Source organism: Lineus longissimus, chromosome 13 (genome assembly GCF_910592395.1).
Source record: "Lineus longissimus chromosome 13, tnLinLong1.2, whole genome shotgun sequence".
Taxonomy (NCBI): Eukaryota; Metazoa; Nemertea; class Pilidiophora; order Heteronemertea; family Lineidae; genus Lineus; species Lineus longissimus.
In genome coordinates, this window is record NC_088320.1 from 2,806,926 (window position 1) to 2,819,309 (window position 12,384).

Sequence of the window (12,384 nt, forward strand, 5' to 3'; positions counted from 1 at the left end):
AGGATGCATACAACAAGGACAGTAGTGGATGATTATCCGACAGGAAGTATAACAGTACCTGCCACAAGGTTAGGCTGAGGATTATGTGGAGAATTCCCCCAGAATTGTGATTATTCCAAATTGATGCATTAACTTTAACTTTTTGCCTTCTTTTTCAGCCTGGATTCATAAGGTAGTTTGGCAACCCATCATCTTCATTCTCCATCTTAGACTTGGATGGACGGTCCTGTTCTAGTGAAGAATCCATCGTCCGTCGTAATCCATCCCAGCCACCGCTTGTTAGTGATGAAGATGTGGTCCGCTTCAAAACTGCAGTGCTTAGAACATGTAGAAAGCATCGGTCAATTAGGGGCCTACAGCTATGCCCATCCTATGACTTGTGATACTGAAAGCTTGACAACAGAGGGAATTGGTCTGAGGTTGCGTCAAGAGCCAGAAGACTGTGACTACAGCAGTCGCACACACAATGACATTCATTGGTCATTATCATTGAGAGACCAGAAATAAATGGTGATGACGACGACGACAGAGGATAATGATCTATGAACAGGGGTGATGGCAACTTGCCGTGTCACATAGCTACAAGGCGACCATTACAACTAGATTACCTCACCATAAGAAATTGTGAACCAGTCGGCAAGATGATGTATGCTTCAGGATATTGAAGAAATCAAGAATCTCTTTGTGATTCTGTTATATCCTACAAAAATCTAACGGTTTGAGTTCTTTTTCAGCCTGGGTGCAAGATCATTGGAGAGAACTAAGGGAGACTCCTAGTCCTACAGTCGAAGAAGACGGAATAGTTTGGTTTGGCGTGGCTAAGTATCCAGAGACAAACTGTCAACCAAAGGGGTGGAGACCTGTGTGCCTCTGAGGCATGAAGTTTCTTTTTAGTTATTTGTGACAGAGTTCATTCTGCTGTAATTTTGCAGTTTGAAAAGTCCTTGGCTCTGATCCAATGCTGTCGAGCTGCCGACATAGCGATGCCAGTCATTGTACTTGTAATAGTTTGACAATGACAAAATTAAGCTGACTAAAATGCAGATTTGATTCTGATGTCCCAGCTATGAGTGGTTGCTCAAATGGTCCATGCCATGAGACCAAGTTCGGCCATGTCCCTAAACTCTGAATATATGCCACATGAAAGCTACCAATTTGACCGCCTTGCGCCTGCCTATATCGGGGCAGTCTGACTGATGTCGCAAGTGCTGCTATCTACATTGTACTCATTTCTTTTTATACATGGCAATAATAACGATCCAATAACCCAGAATATAAAATCATATTCATTTTATTGAAAAATGAAATAATCTCTTGACAAAAAACAATAACATCAACTGGTAATATGAACACAACCTGTAAAACATTTGCAGTCGCTAATCCATAAAACTTGTCTCTTCGAAAAATTGGCTGGAGCATCAACAAATCGAGATTAGAAACTAATCAAGTTGTGACCAATAACTTAAGTGTTTGTAATTAATGATTAGCTGCAATTTTTATCTCATGCAATGCATCAATTTTTCCAATGACAACTCACAACAGGAACACTGATACATTGCTTCTGGTGGCGCTCCAGTCAAAATCCGCAGGTGGCAAATTCGAAATTGGTAAAAAATGCGACAATAACTTTCTACATAATATAAGTTTGTGAATAAATGCTACAAAAGTTTGGATTGTCAGTTTGCTACAATGTATATTTCTGAGGGGCCATCTCAAAATGATACAGTCCAGGAATGTCATGAAGTGAGTACACCCAATTTGGTTACCAAAGCTTGCGATCAGCGATACAATGATGATAATGATAGAACGCCCCCCCCCCCCCATCGATAAGGACATTGACTGATTATATTTCACATATATTCTGATTTGAAGCAAGGGTCAGCCCCCAGCATGGTGGTTGACAGTATCCCAAAGCAGGATGCTTATTCCAAGGGAACCCTTGGGTACCCATAAAAAAACCTATCAAAACTCCCAGGGCCTATATAAAAGTTCACATTTCATCCCAAGACATAGTATATCGATATCAAAAATAGATTTTAACATGATTAGTTATTTACAAAATTACTACAAATCAGCAGTTGCAATTAATATAAATATTTCGAAAATAAATCTGTGACGTAACAAGTCTATATCAAACGTTTTGAAGTGTCATGGATGTCTGCCATCACATTTGATTCAATTTCAATTATTATTACAATCACAATAGCAATAGATTTCAAATTTACATTACTACATTCGGAGTCTTTCATTTCTCATTCAACACATTTATACACTTTTTACATTTCGGAATACATATGTATTAATTGTTTTTGCATTGTTTAGTTTCATTCAATTTTACATTTAAAAACATTGAGTCAGGGCATGCCCATTCATGATAGTTTCTGGTACATCCAATGCTCTTGCAATCATTCCATTCAAGTTTTTATTTCACTTCCATACACAATTTGTTGTTGCAAAAGCAAGTTAATTTTACAGTTCTAATATATTTCTCTTATTTCATTTGTTTCATTATGAGACCTAAATTCCACGAATGATACTTATGGGCAGCACAATACATTTCCCACTGGTCAGAAAGTTTCAAATCATTTCGTATGGCACAATAAAATAGCACATTTGTGGCATTTTTTTCCAAAACACAGAAAATGTAGGCCTATATATGTGCAGTGCTGGTCAGAATTAATACCACCCAGTTTTTCCATACCTCAGTTGTTCATAGCATGAAATGTACAACAGACACATGATAGAATCTCATACTGGTCCCTCAAGAAAGTTATTTTTTTACTTTTTTATTGCCAATTAAGACACCTCGCAAAAATATCCTGGGTTACAAAAAATGGTTACAACAAGGAGGAAGACGGTGGTAACAATAAAACATCAACCAACTTTCAAAAACCACTAAAACATTTGAAAAAAGTGCAAAAACTGAGAACTCTCAGGTAAAACATTGAAATTAAACATTAGATTTTGAACATATTTTCTGAAATACTGTACTCAAAACTGGATCATACTAAGTATGCTGTCAATATTTTATAACTCCTTCCACAGATTATGAAAGTTTCTACTGCAGTTTGTATTGAGCAACATTGTCAATTGTCGAGGTAGATTGTTAAATATGGACATGGTAAAATAGCAAACAAATGCTCAGCTGGTGCTGCTGACTTCATGGTGGAATTGATTTGCCTCCTGTGCCGCCCATTTTGGAAGTATCCGCCGCCTCGCGTTTGTAAACCAATAGTTGAGCTGATTCGTACTAATCTTTGTATCTTGTAGAAGCTGTTCCTTCTCCTCCTCGTTCGGATATGGGTTGTTACGATGTTCGCGGAGCCACGCCATCATCGACGCTACGGCCTGGAAATAAGGTGAGGTAAAATGAGAACATGTCAACTCGCGGAAAGGCGAAAATATCTGCAACCCATTTGGGTAGATCAGTGGCATCATTTGCAGTAGGATAGTTCCACGTACCGTGGATAAGGTCTGCCACACACTAAAAGGGGTAAAAGTTTAGATGTCCATACCTCTTTTGGCAAAACTGGATGTTTCTTGGCCTGGATTCCCCCTCGGAGACTTCCTGTGTCACTGTTCATGTCAAGGTCACCAGGAGGACCTAAGTGACCTTGACCTTGGTACTGACTAGTTGACTGGCCGTCGGGCTGAAGACAGAAGCAACAAAATGAAAGTGAATTAAGACAAGGACGTGTAAATTATTATCTGCAAGTCTGCTCCTCGAGTGTGGGTGTGAGCTAATGGCAACAGTGGTGACATCTCTCCATTTTTTTTGTAACTAATGTCTTGACTTCCTTGCCAATTGATGCAATAAGTGGGCACAAGCCACGACTTGTGTATATTCTTTGGGAAGGGGATTCCGAGATTGATCACTGAACATTACAGACCGTAGTAAATTCTAACAGATACTGCTAATAATGAAAAGGTGACATCAGTACATGTATATCACAACATGTCTTTACAGCAAAATGAAAATCATACCATTTGGAAACTATTGCGGACAGCCTGGTCAAACTTAGCACAGAATTCCTCGATAACACTGGTGGCTTTCTGTTCCTTTATATCCTCCCCCAGCTCCTTTTTCTTCGTCGCTATTTTCTCTGGAATGATACAAACAAGATGAATATGAAATCACAATAGATTAAGAACAAACAATCCTCATTTCCTCCTACATGTATCTCAGTACATTATAACTATTTGTGTTTGTGTGAGGAATGTATCAGAATCAAATTCAACCCAGTCCTGTAATTGCACAATGACATCAATGTGTCATTCATAGACGACCAATTCAACCCCTCCGGCTCCTACCAATAGTCCCCCTTAAGGCTTCTAAATGAAAATATCAACTGACTTACCTATGAGTGATTGATGAGCATACTTCAAGGCATCCATGATGACTCCTTCTACCGCCGCATTACGATCCTGGCTGCTGTTCGTGCGATTCCTCTGCAGATAGTTATGTAACAACTTATTGAAGTCTGTCGGCAGATTTGCAATCAAACGGAATGGAAACGTGGGGCTGTTGAAGTTCATGTCGGCGATGATGAGGTCACGTAATAACGGGAACAACGGATGGGACCGGAATGCCTTGGATTTGTCACAGACCAGATTTCGTATGAATCCTTGTTTTGCATCATGCGCGGCACTGCTGAGCGTCTTTTGTGGAACGTTTGTTTGCCCTGGGATGGTCTGGGTGTTTTCTGGTTGCCATGGTGTTTGCGAATGACCCTGAGAGCCAATCACAATTGACGTGAGCTGGTCGTCGGAGATATTGTTCGGATCGGGAGGAGAGAATGGGGAATTTGTATTCAGATCTGCCGCAGAATGTCCCAGGTTGTCGTGGAAAGGACTCGGACTTGGCACAGTTGAGTTATGACAAGTATCTTGCGTAGCATTCATCAGGAGACTTCCATCGAAGTGTTGAGTGGGGCGCGCGGTCGTATTTGAAACATTTGTCACCATGGAACCAAAACTCTCATTACTATACATTGGATTGTCATCAAAGCTCACATGTTCCTTTTTCATTTGGAAACCAGGGATTTGCGGTTGGCGGAAGTTATTGAATTTGTTTGTCGACTGTTCCATACCATTCTGACGATGATTAATTGGCGTAAAATTTGAGTTTTTGTCAATGCAAACATTCGGCGCAACAAGGCATGATTTGTTTTGTCCGTTTGTCTTAAGATTCCTTGAATTACCTGCTTGGTATTGCTGATGTTCTGACTGAGATGAGAAATGGTCCCGTGGTTTAATCTGAGTGAAGGAGTGAGATGATTGTCCATCCGGTTGAGGCAACTGTCCTGACATGCTATAACCAGAATTTTCCATTTGGCTATTAATAGCCCGTTGTTTATATTTCTGTACCAACCAGTGCTGGGCTTGAGATGGGCCGAGTACATGTCCTGGGGACATCATCGGCACTTCTTCAGCCGTACCAAAGTTTGTTGGGGGACCCGGTGTACTCAAGTCTAGATTTGTTGGTGGGCCAGAATCACTGAAGTACTCTTGAGTTCGGTTAAAATGTGCACCATTCTGATTATTCATCTGTCCCACGCTTTGGGTGTTCAGATATCCCGTGTTTTGGGCGTTCATATGTCCATCGCAATGTTGCACATATCCACCACTTTGTAGAAGCTGCCTCTGAGTCTGATTATTACTATGGAAGTTTGGCGTAGTACTGGGTGTTACGATATTCTGTCCATCCTGTCCATCCCGTGATGCAAAGCGACAAGACTGTGAACCTTGCATCGAATTTTGACCAAATTCAAAGTTCTGCGGCTGTGTTTGGTGAAGAGATTGTCTAACTCCAAGCGCCTGTGGATATGGCACTTGTCTCGGATGATATCCCATTCCCTGTGACTGCTGCCATTTCTTATTCATTTGCGTCATACGGATATTACCGTTGTTCTGCGGCGTACTACACATCATTTGCATATTTCCTGGCTGTGCATAATTTTGCATTTGGGGCGGAACATTGAAAGATTCATCAGGAATCCCAGAAACATTCGCCATGTTATTGAATGAACTCGGTGACTGTGCACATGGCGGGAATTGGCCATTTTGACAACTCTGCGGGATCACAGGTACACTGTTATTCGGACTAAACATCCTCGAATTGTTGTGATTTTGACTCAGTGACTGAACCTGAGTACTTGGACTAGAACTGACAACAACTATAGACTTCGATTTTCTTGCATTGTCTGTTGGCGGTAATTGCCTCTGAACAAACTCAGCAAGAGGCGTGATTCCATGAAATTTACTTCCAGGACTGGCTAGATTTGTATACGACCCACTGCGGCTCAGCGTTCCGTTTTGGTTCCCAGTCAAGTTATTTTGTGTCGCAGGACGAGCCACTTGCGATTGGTTCCCATCACTGTCGAAAGTCAATGGTGTCCGCGCTTTACTGATTGGTGACCGATCCCGTGAATACTGGCCATAAGTCGGATTTACGCACATTTGTTTCCGGGGCATGTGACGGGTAGGGCTTGTCTCAACGCTACTGTTCCCTGATGCGAAATGAGCGGCAGTTTTCCGTGAATTTCTCCTGAAGTAGTCATCTGGATAGGCAGCATTTGGCTGCCCTTGGGCACTATGTTCATTCTGATCATTAACACTAGGAGGCACATTTGCTCCTTTATTCCAGTTTTTCATATTCGGATAATTTCTAAAATTCGACTGTGCATTTTGATCATGTTGCACATTGGGCATCGGAGGCTTGTCTCTGAATTTCGGAGTGACTGTTGGTGTGCTGGCCTTAAACACCTGACCACCTGATGAAGTTGTGACCGTTGAAGTGAAAGGGTAGCGATTATAACCGTCAACTTTGTTCAGTTTCTTCTGAAGGAGCTGTGAGAATGACATCGCAGGCAGTGCGGATTTTGTCGAGATGTTGTCCATACTGCCATGAATACTCGGGACAGGAGTCGGCATTGTACTGCGGCTTGCGTTACTTGCCAAGTCACCAGAATGGTAACCAGCATCATGAGGTGACTTGAGCTCCCACTGGGTCGGATCTGGACACTCTGTATCACAAGTCAAGTCTATCACTCGGCGGCCCGGACCCGGTCCAGATGGGCGACAGGCCAAAGAGTTAGATCCTGACATCCCACACATGCTTATGTCAGAAGCTAAACTCAGTGCACTACCAGGTCTGGACTTATCTTGTGACATCTCCATCACTGGTACATTCGGAACTTTAAATACACTGTCGCTACGATTATGGACATCTATTGGGTTCTGCAGGTTGGGTTTCGGACTGCCAGTTGTTGTATCACAAACCATGATCCGCTGTGACTGTGATATCGGGACGGTAGGACTCGACGGATAACTCGGACAAGGCGATTTTGGCTCATGTTTTGGGCTATTTGGAAAATCAGAGTTTGCTACTTTGTTCAATTGGTTCAGTTGTGGTTTTCTGTCATCAGAATCAAACTGTAAAGTTCCACTAAATCGAACGCTGTTCGGAGTTAACGGTGCACTGTATAAGTTCTGATCCTGATTAAACACCACCTTCTTTAGTAAAGCATCGCTAGAAGAACTTGACTTTTGGCTGTCTCCTTGGAAACAGACAGTCTGTCTCTGGTTGCTACGGTAACCAGGGAGGGTTGTGTTCCCTTGGAAACCAGGTAGGGGACTTTCAGGAAAAGTTGAAGACACGCTCGGACTACCACAGTGCATTTGACCTTGACTTTCTATTGGCTCGTCTTTGATATCCAGATCTTGTGAGCCAGAGTTGTCAAGGTCTTTCGTTGGTGAAGAAGCTGCTGTTGTCGGTGACGTCCAGCGGGAAACAAATGGAGATGGGTCATATCCAGATGGCGAAGGCATACGTGATGGCATTGCAGAATTCGGGTTGGTTTCATAGCCTGGAAAATCAGAGGTCAAATCTGGATGGTTGGTTGGAGATGCTTGCCTCGATTGGGCAGGCGATGATAAATTACTATTATCGCACGAGAGAGGGGAAAATGTTCCGCGGCGTGATCCGACTGAAGATCCTGATCCATTGGAAAGATTGTTGCGCATTTTCTGTCCGACAGTATCTTGAATGTCTCTTTGATTAGCCATTGAATTCACAAAGGACGAACTGTTCTGAGAACTTGTGCCACTTTTGTCAAACTGTGAACACAAATTATTCGTAGCGGCTAAAGTCTCACTTGGGGAATCGCCAACTTTCTCTAAGATATTATCGCAGTAGAGAGACATGTCGAATTGTGACGCCTGGTTTCCATGACTGAAGATATCGCCCACGGCTTTGTCATTTGGTGAGAATGAAAATGGTGAAGTTGAAAGCGAGATTGGCGATCGAACTTTTGGTGTGCTTAATGTCGAATGCTGATTGGATGACTCGTGACCTTCTGCTGCTTTGGAAAAACCTGCGTCCGGTCTCGCTGGTAATAAGGAATGTGAGGTGTGAACATTGAATGATTTTGGCTCCTTCTTTATCTGCTGTTGACTCTCCGTGAAGAAACCTGCCCCTGGTGCATCATCCATATCCGATAGCACAATGCTTGGTTGCTGATTGGTAGGCCTTTTTGACACTGTCATTGACTTATCACAGTTCTGATTTCCCAAATTCGAATCCGGAGTATTCAAACCTGTTCCCAATTGTCCCTGTGAGTAAAAATTGTGATATTGAGGGTTCATATAACCCCTGTGACCTTGACCTCTTGAATTGTGCATTGTCCTTTGGCCCTGACCTTGATATTGTCCATTTCTATCCTGAGAAAACTGACTAGCAACTGGAGGACTCTGACTAGACGAAACCTGACTCATTTGAACTTGCGATAAATGTCTGGGACTTGGCTGAAATGATCCTTGAGAGGTCATGGATACATGGCCTTGAGAGGTCATGGGTGGCACACTTTGACTTGGACCATGCTGCACAGTGTGACCCTGATGCACATTATGACCTTGACCTTTTGACACAAGCTGTTGCCTTTGAGAAAACTGTGATGGCTGCATGAACGGTACCTGCCCCTGTCCTGCAGGGGTATTACTTTGCACACCACCACTGCCGCGTCCAGTCACCGGTGTCCAATTCTGCATATTAAAAAGATCCTGAAGATTTGATGGCGTCTCTGATGTCCCCGCGACGATCCCAGTTGTCAGTTGATCATCGAACTGGATGACTGAATCAGACGCCATGTCGTAAAAATCCAAGTCCATGCTATCTTTGATGCCGATGTCGGTACATATCTCATTGAGAAGATCGTTCTGGATTCTTTCGTCGCCATTTTCAAATTCCAGCTCCTCGTCTGACAGGAAGTGGCAGTTGTCTTCATCGTCTGAGTTACCAGGGCTACGCTGGCTGTCTCGGTATTTCAGATCCTGTAAGTAAATGATGCAGAAAGGGTTAATATTGTCATTCAAAATGTTTGAAGATTAGAGATTGAAGAACTCAACTCTCTTCTCCAAACTTGATCGGCTGAACAGTACTGTAAGAAGAAGTAATGTGAACAAGTCGCAGTTTATTGTAAGTAATATGATTAAAGGAAATCTGCCCCGAAGATCTTATAAGAGGACAGCTCCTGGCTGATTGTAAAGGTCACGCATGAGCAATTGAGATGCCGCCACTAAAATCAAATTAGTGTCTTCTCACAAAAAGCCTGACCACCCACACTCATTAATACAATCAGAAACCATTTCATGCACTCAATCGCATGCTAGGCGATGACCCCCTCAGCGGCACTCATTCTTGAAAAAACAAAAGTCTTTTCAAAACCCTGATCAAAATCTGCTGGACAACCACTTGAGGATGTACCTTGGTAAAAAGTGCATTGCCCTGACCACCCACATCACACCAACCAATAAAGACGTCCAGCTAATTAGCCTTGTCCCCACCTTGGGCAGGACTGAGGGAGAGTATCGCCGAGTCCTACAATACATATAATGTTTTTAAACCAATACCATAAAACAATTTAGAAAAAAATTGTTACTTCGCTTGGCATCATCATCAAAATATGGCTAAGGACTATCACTGGGCCTACTTTTTAAAGGCCAATGCAGTTCGTAAATACCTTTAAGCTTGTAATTAAATTTGAAAATTTGTGTAAATAAAGCTTCAGATGTGTGTGGAAATGTCAGAGTATAAAGGCCTATCTCCACAAAAACGTTTCATGCTGCACACCATTTGTGGGCAACACAGCGTAAAATGACAATTGTTAATGCATGTGATATGTGGCTTGGTGTGGAGATAGGCCTTATACGATAACTGAATCATACCAGAAGCCACATCATCTTTACACACATGACCTAGTTGCAGAAGTACTAGATGGAAGGTAGAACCACAACAAATGTCTGCAACAGGAAAGTTAGAAAACACTTACCATATTGGGTCTAGCAGGGCCAGTTCCATACATAGTTAACTTTGTCCTAGCACTCCTAGATCCCAATGCAAGGTCCACAAATTAAATAAAGGTAGGACTTGTATGTAAAAGGTCTAAGTGTGCACACCACTTGATAACCTGGATTGAACTGCAAATCCTCTTGAGAAAACACGGGGGCATATCCTGGTAGGGAGAACTGTTGATTTAGTGAATCTTAGCATGACAGGCTTTATAATAGCTCCCATTATCTACCCGACACCCCCAGGGGATTTGGTGGACTGGCCCAACAATGCAAGGATTTACTGCCAGTGAATATTCCTGGAAATCTTGCATTCCAAGCTGGTATTGTTGTCCAGGTTTTAGCTAATTAACGCCAATATCTTAATTGTTGATTTAAATCTTTGAAGAGCAATCACAGAGAAGCAGGGGTCAAGTTTGTTAAACAAACCAAACTCTGCATTGAGTGATCAATTAATCACCTAATTAACCTTTAAACTTCAATCAGAAATTAGCAATGCTCTGAGATCAAACATGAAATTGTGACTGTGAAAAATACATTCAGTTTGGCCAAATTCAACTTTCTTGATATTAAATTGGCGATTAAGATTGTACTGGTAACATTTACTATCAAGCCAATACATGTTAGTAATCACCCTAAACTTTCCAAAAGTTTCCGCAAGCAAACCAAACTTGACGTCTAATTCAATACATTATCAATCTATAACTGATCTTGCAGAAAACATGGTCACGTTTGGTAATTTGGAGTAACTTAGACTTCCCAGTGCAACTCGAGAGCAAATCAGCAAAACCTGATCCACTCACTTTTAGGTATTATCTTCTAAGGGAGTGCATACATTAGCTTAAAGTTTTTGTTAAAGTTCTTAGGCTACTGCTGGGCTACTCAAACCAAGAGCAACACCTTGTCTGAATAAATTCTTGAGTTTTCTCGGAAATATCTCCTTTGTCATCATTCCCAAAATATTTCCTTTCATCGCATGAGTAGACAGACCCTGGGGTGGTGTTCCGTTTAATTAAATCTCAGGGAGTTAAATAACTAACATTCCTTGCAGTTAAAGTGGCCTTGTCATGATGCAGGCTAAGGTAACTAACCAGTGCTATCAGCAATGTATGACTGCTGGTGCTATGAAGGAATTGTTATGAAACAAATACTGTAAATCTATGCCAGACATGATAGAGGTTTATTGTCCAGTTTAGATTGATACATAAATGGTGATACTATTCATGTGACAAAAATGAAGTTCTGTACTGTGCCACCATGTGGTGCCCTTGAAACTGCTCAGATTTATGAATGAGAATTTATTTCCCACTCATGTTTTACTGGGCCATTCATAACTCCCCATTTTTACAAGTGTTTTGTGAAAAGTTTCCTTTAACCCTCCAGGCAACAATGCATTGAGGACATGATTTCAGTCATCACTAGTTTAAAAATAACAAGTTACATCACTCCGCTAGAGTAATGGTAATACTGAATGGGTGGAAGTTTGCGCATCAGTTTTTTTGCCACACACGCATTGGCAACTTTGATGAGATTCCAAGCGAATCAACAAGAACTTCAGTGCAAATTCACCACTGATGACAACATTGGTGCAGAAAAACTATTCTAAATACTTCCAAAAGTGTGGGAATAAACTACCAGCATGGTTACTGCTGGAACCCAATTTAGTGAAGCCAAACATTTCTTATCCCACTCCTTATATTAGTATAAGAATGAGAAATGGAAATAAACTGCCAATTGTCCTCAAACACCAAAGCTCTGAAGTGTTATTTCAATGAATATTTCGGTGCATGTAAACAAATACCTGCCTGAGATATAATTGTGTCCTACTCCCAATAATGCAGGTGTGGGGACTTATTTATTCTCAATCAAGATAAGTCCCACATTATGCAGATTTTGACACTTTTCATTCATGAATCGGAAGGCATGCACTAAATCATGAACATAATCTATGATTTATTGACAAATATAATGGGCATGACTCCAGTCTTAATTCCCATACAAACTAATTAACCCATTATATTGTAACATGTTTCTAAA

The 12,384-nt window shown here is 41.6% G+C and overlaps 2 protein-coding genes across 3 annotated transcripts in view; one reads left to right on the forward strand and one right to left on the reverse strand.

Moving 5' to 3' along the window:
- Positions 1-1,275: 1,275 nt before the first annotated feature.
- On the reverse strand, positions 1,276-10,345 carry LOC135498448 (uncharacterized). Its single transcript, XM_064788716.1, has 5 exons — positions 10,329-10,345; positions 4,359-9,330; positions 3,985-4,103; positions 3,516-3,650; positions 1,276-3,348 (listed from the first exon to the last, which is right to left on the reverse strand). The coding sequence occupies exons 1-5, from the start codon at positions 10,329-10,331 to the stop codon at positions 3,142-3,144; spliced, it is 5,436 nt and encodes a 1,811-aa protein (XP_064644786.1). The 5' UTR covers positions 10,332-10,345; the 3' UTR covers positions 1,276-3,141.
- Positions 3,278-12,384, forward strand: part of LOC135498450 (uncharacterized) — a 28,804-nt gene continuing 19,697 nt past the window's right edge. For both annotated transcript variants that reach the window (XM_064788720.1, XM_064788722.1), the window contains exon 1: positions 3,278-3,359. The gene's annotated coding sequence lies outside the window, so the exon portion shown is untranslated. The remainder of the gene's footprint in view (positions 3,360-12,384) is intronic.

Excerpts from the sequence above, each read along its gene's own strand:
- LOC135498448 (XM_064788716.1), bottom strand. Across the intron at positions 3,651-3,984 it reads TCCGCAATAGTTTCCAAATG|CCCGACGGCCAGTCAACTAG; the intron begins GTATGATTTTCA and ends TTCTGTCTTCAG. Across the intron at positions 3,349-3,515 it reads ATCCAGTTTTGCCAAAAGAG|GCCGTAGCGTCGATGATGGC; the intron begins GTATGGACATCT and ends CCTTATTTCCAG.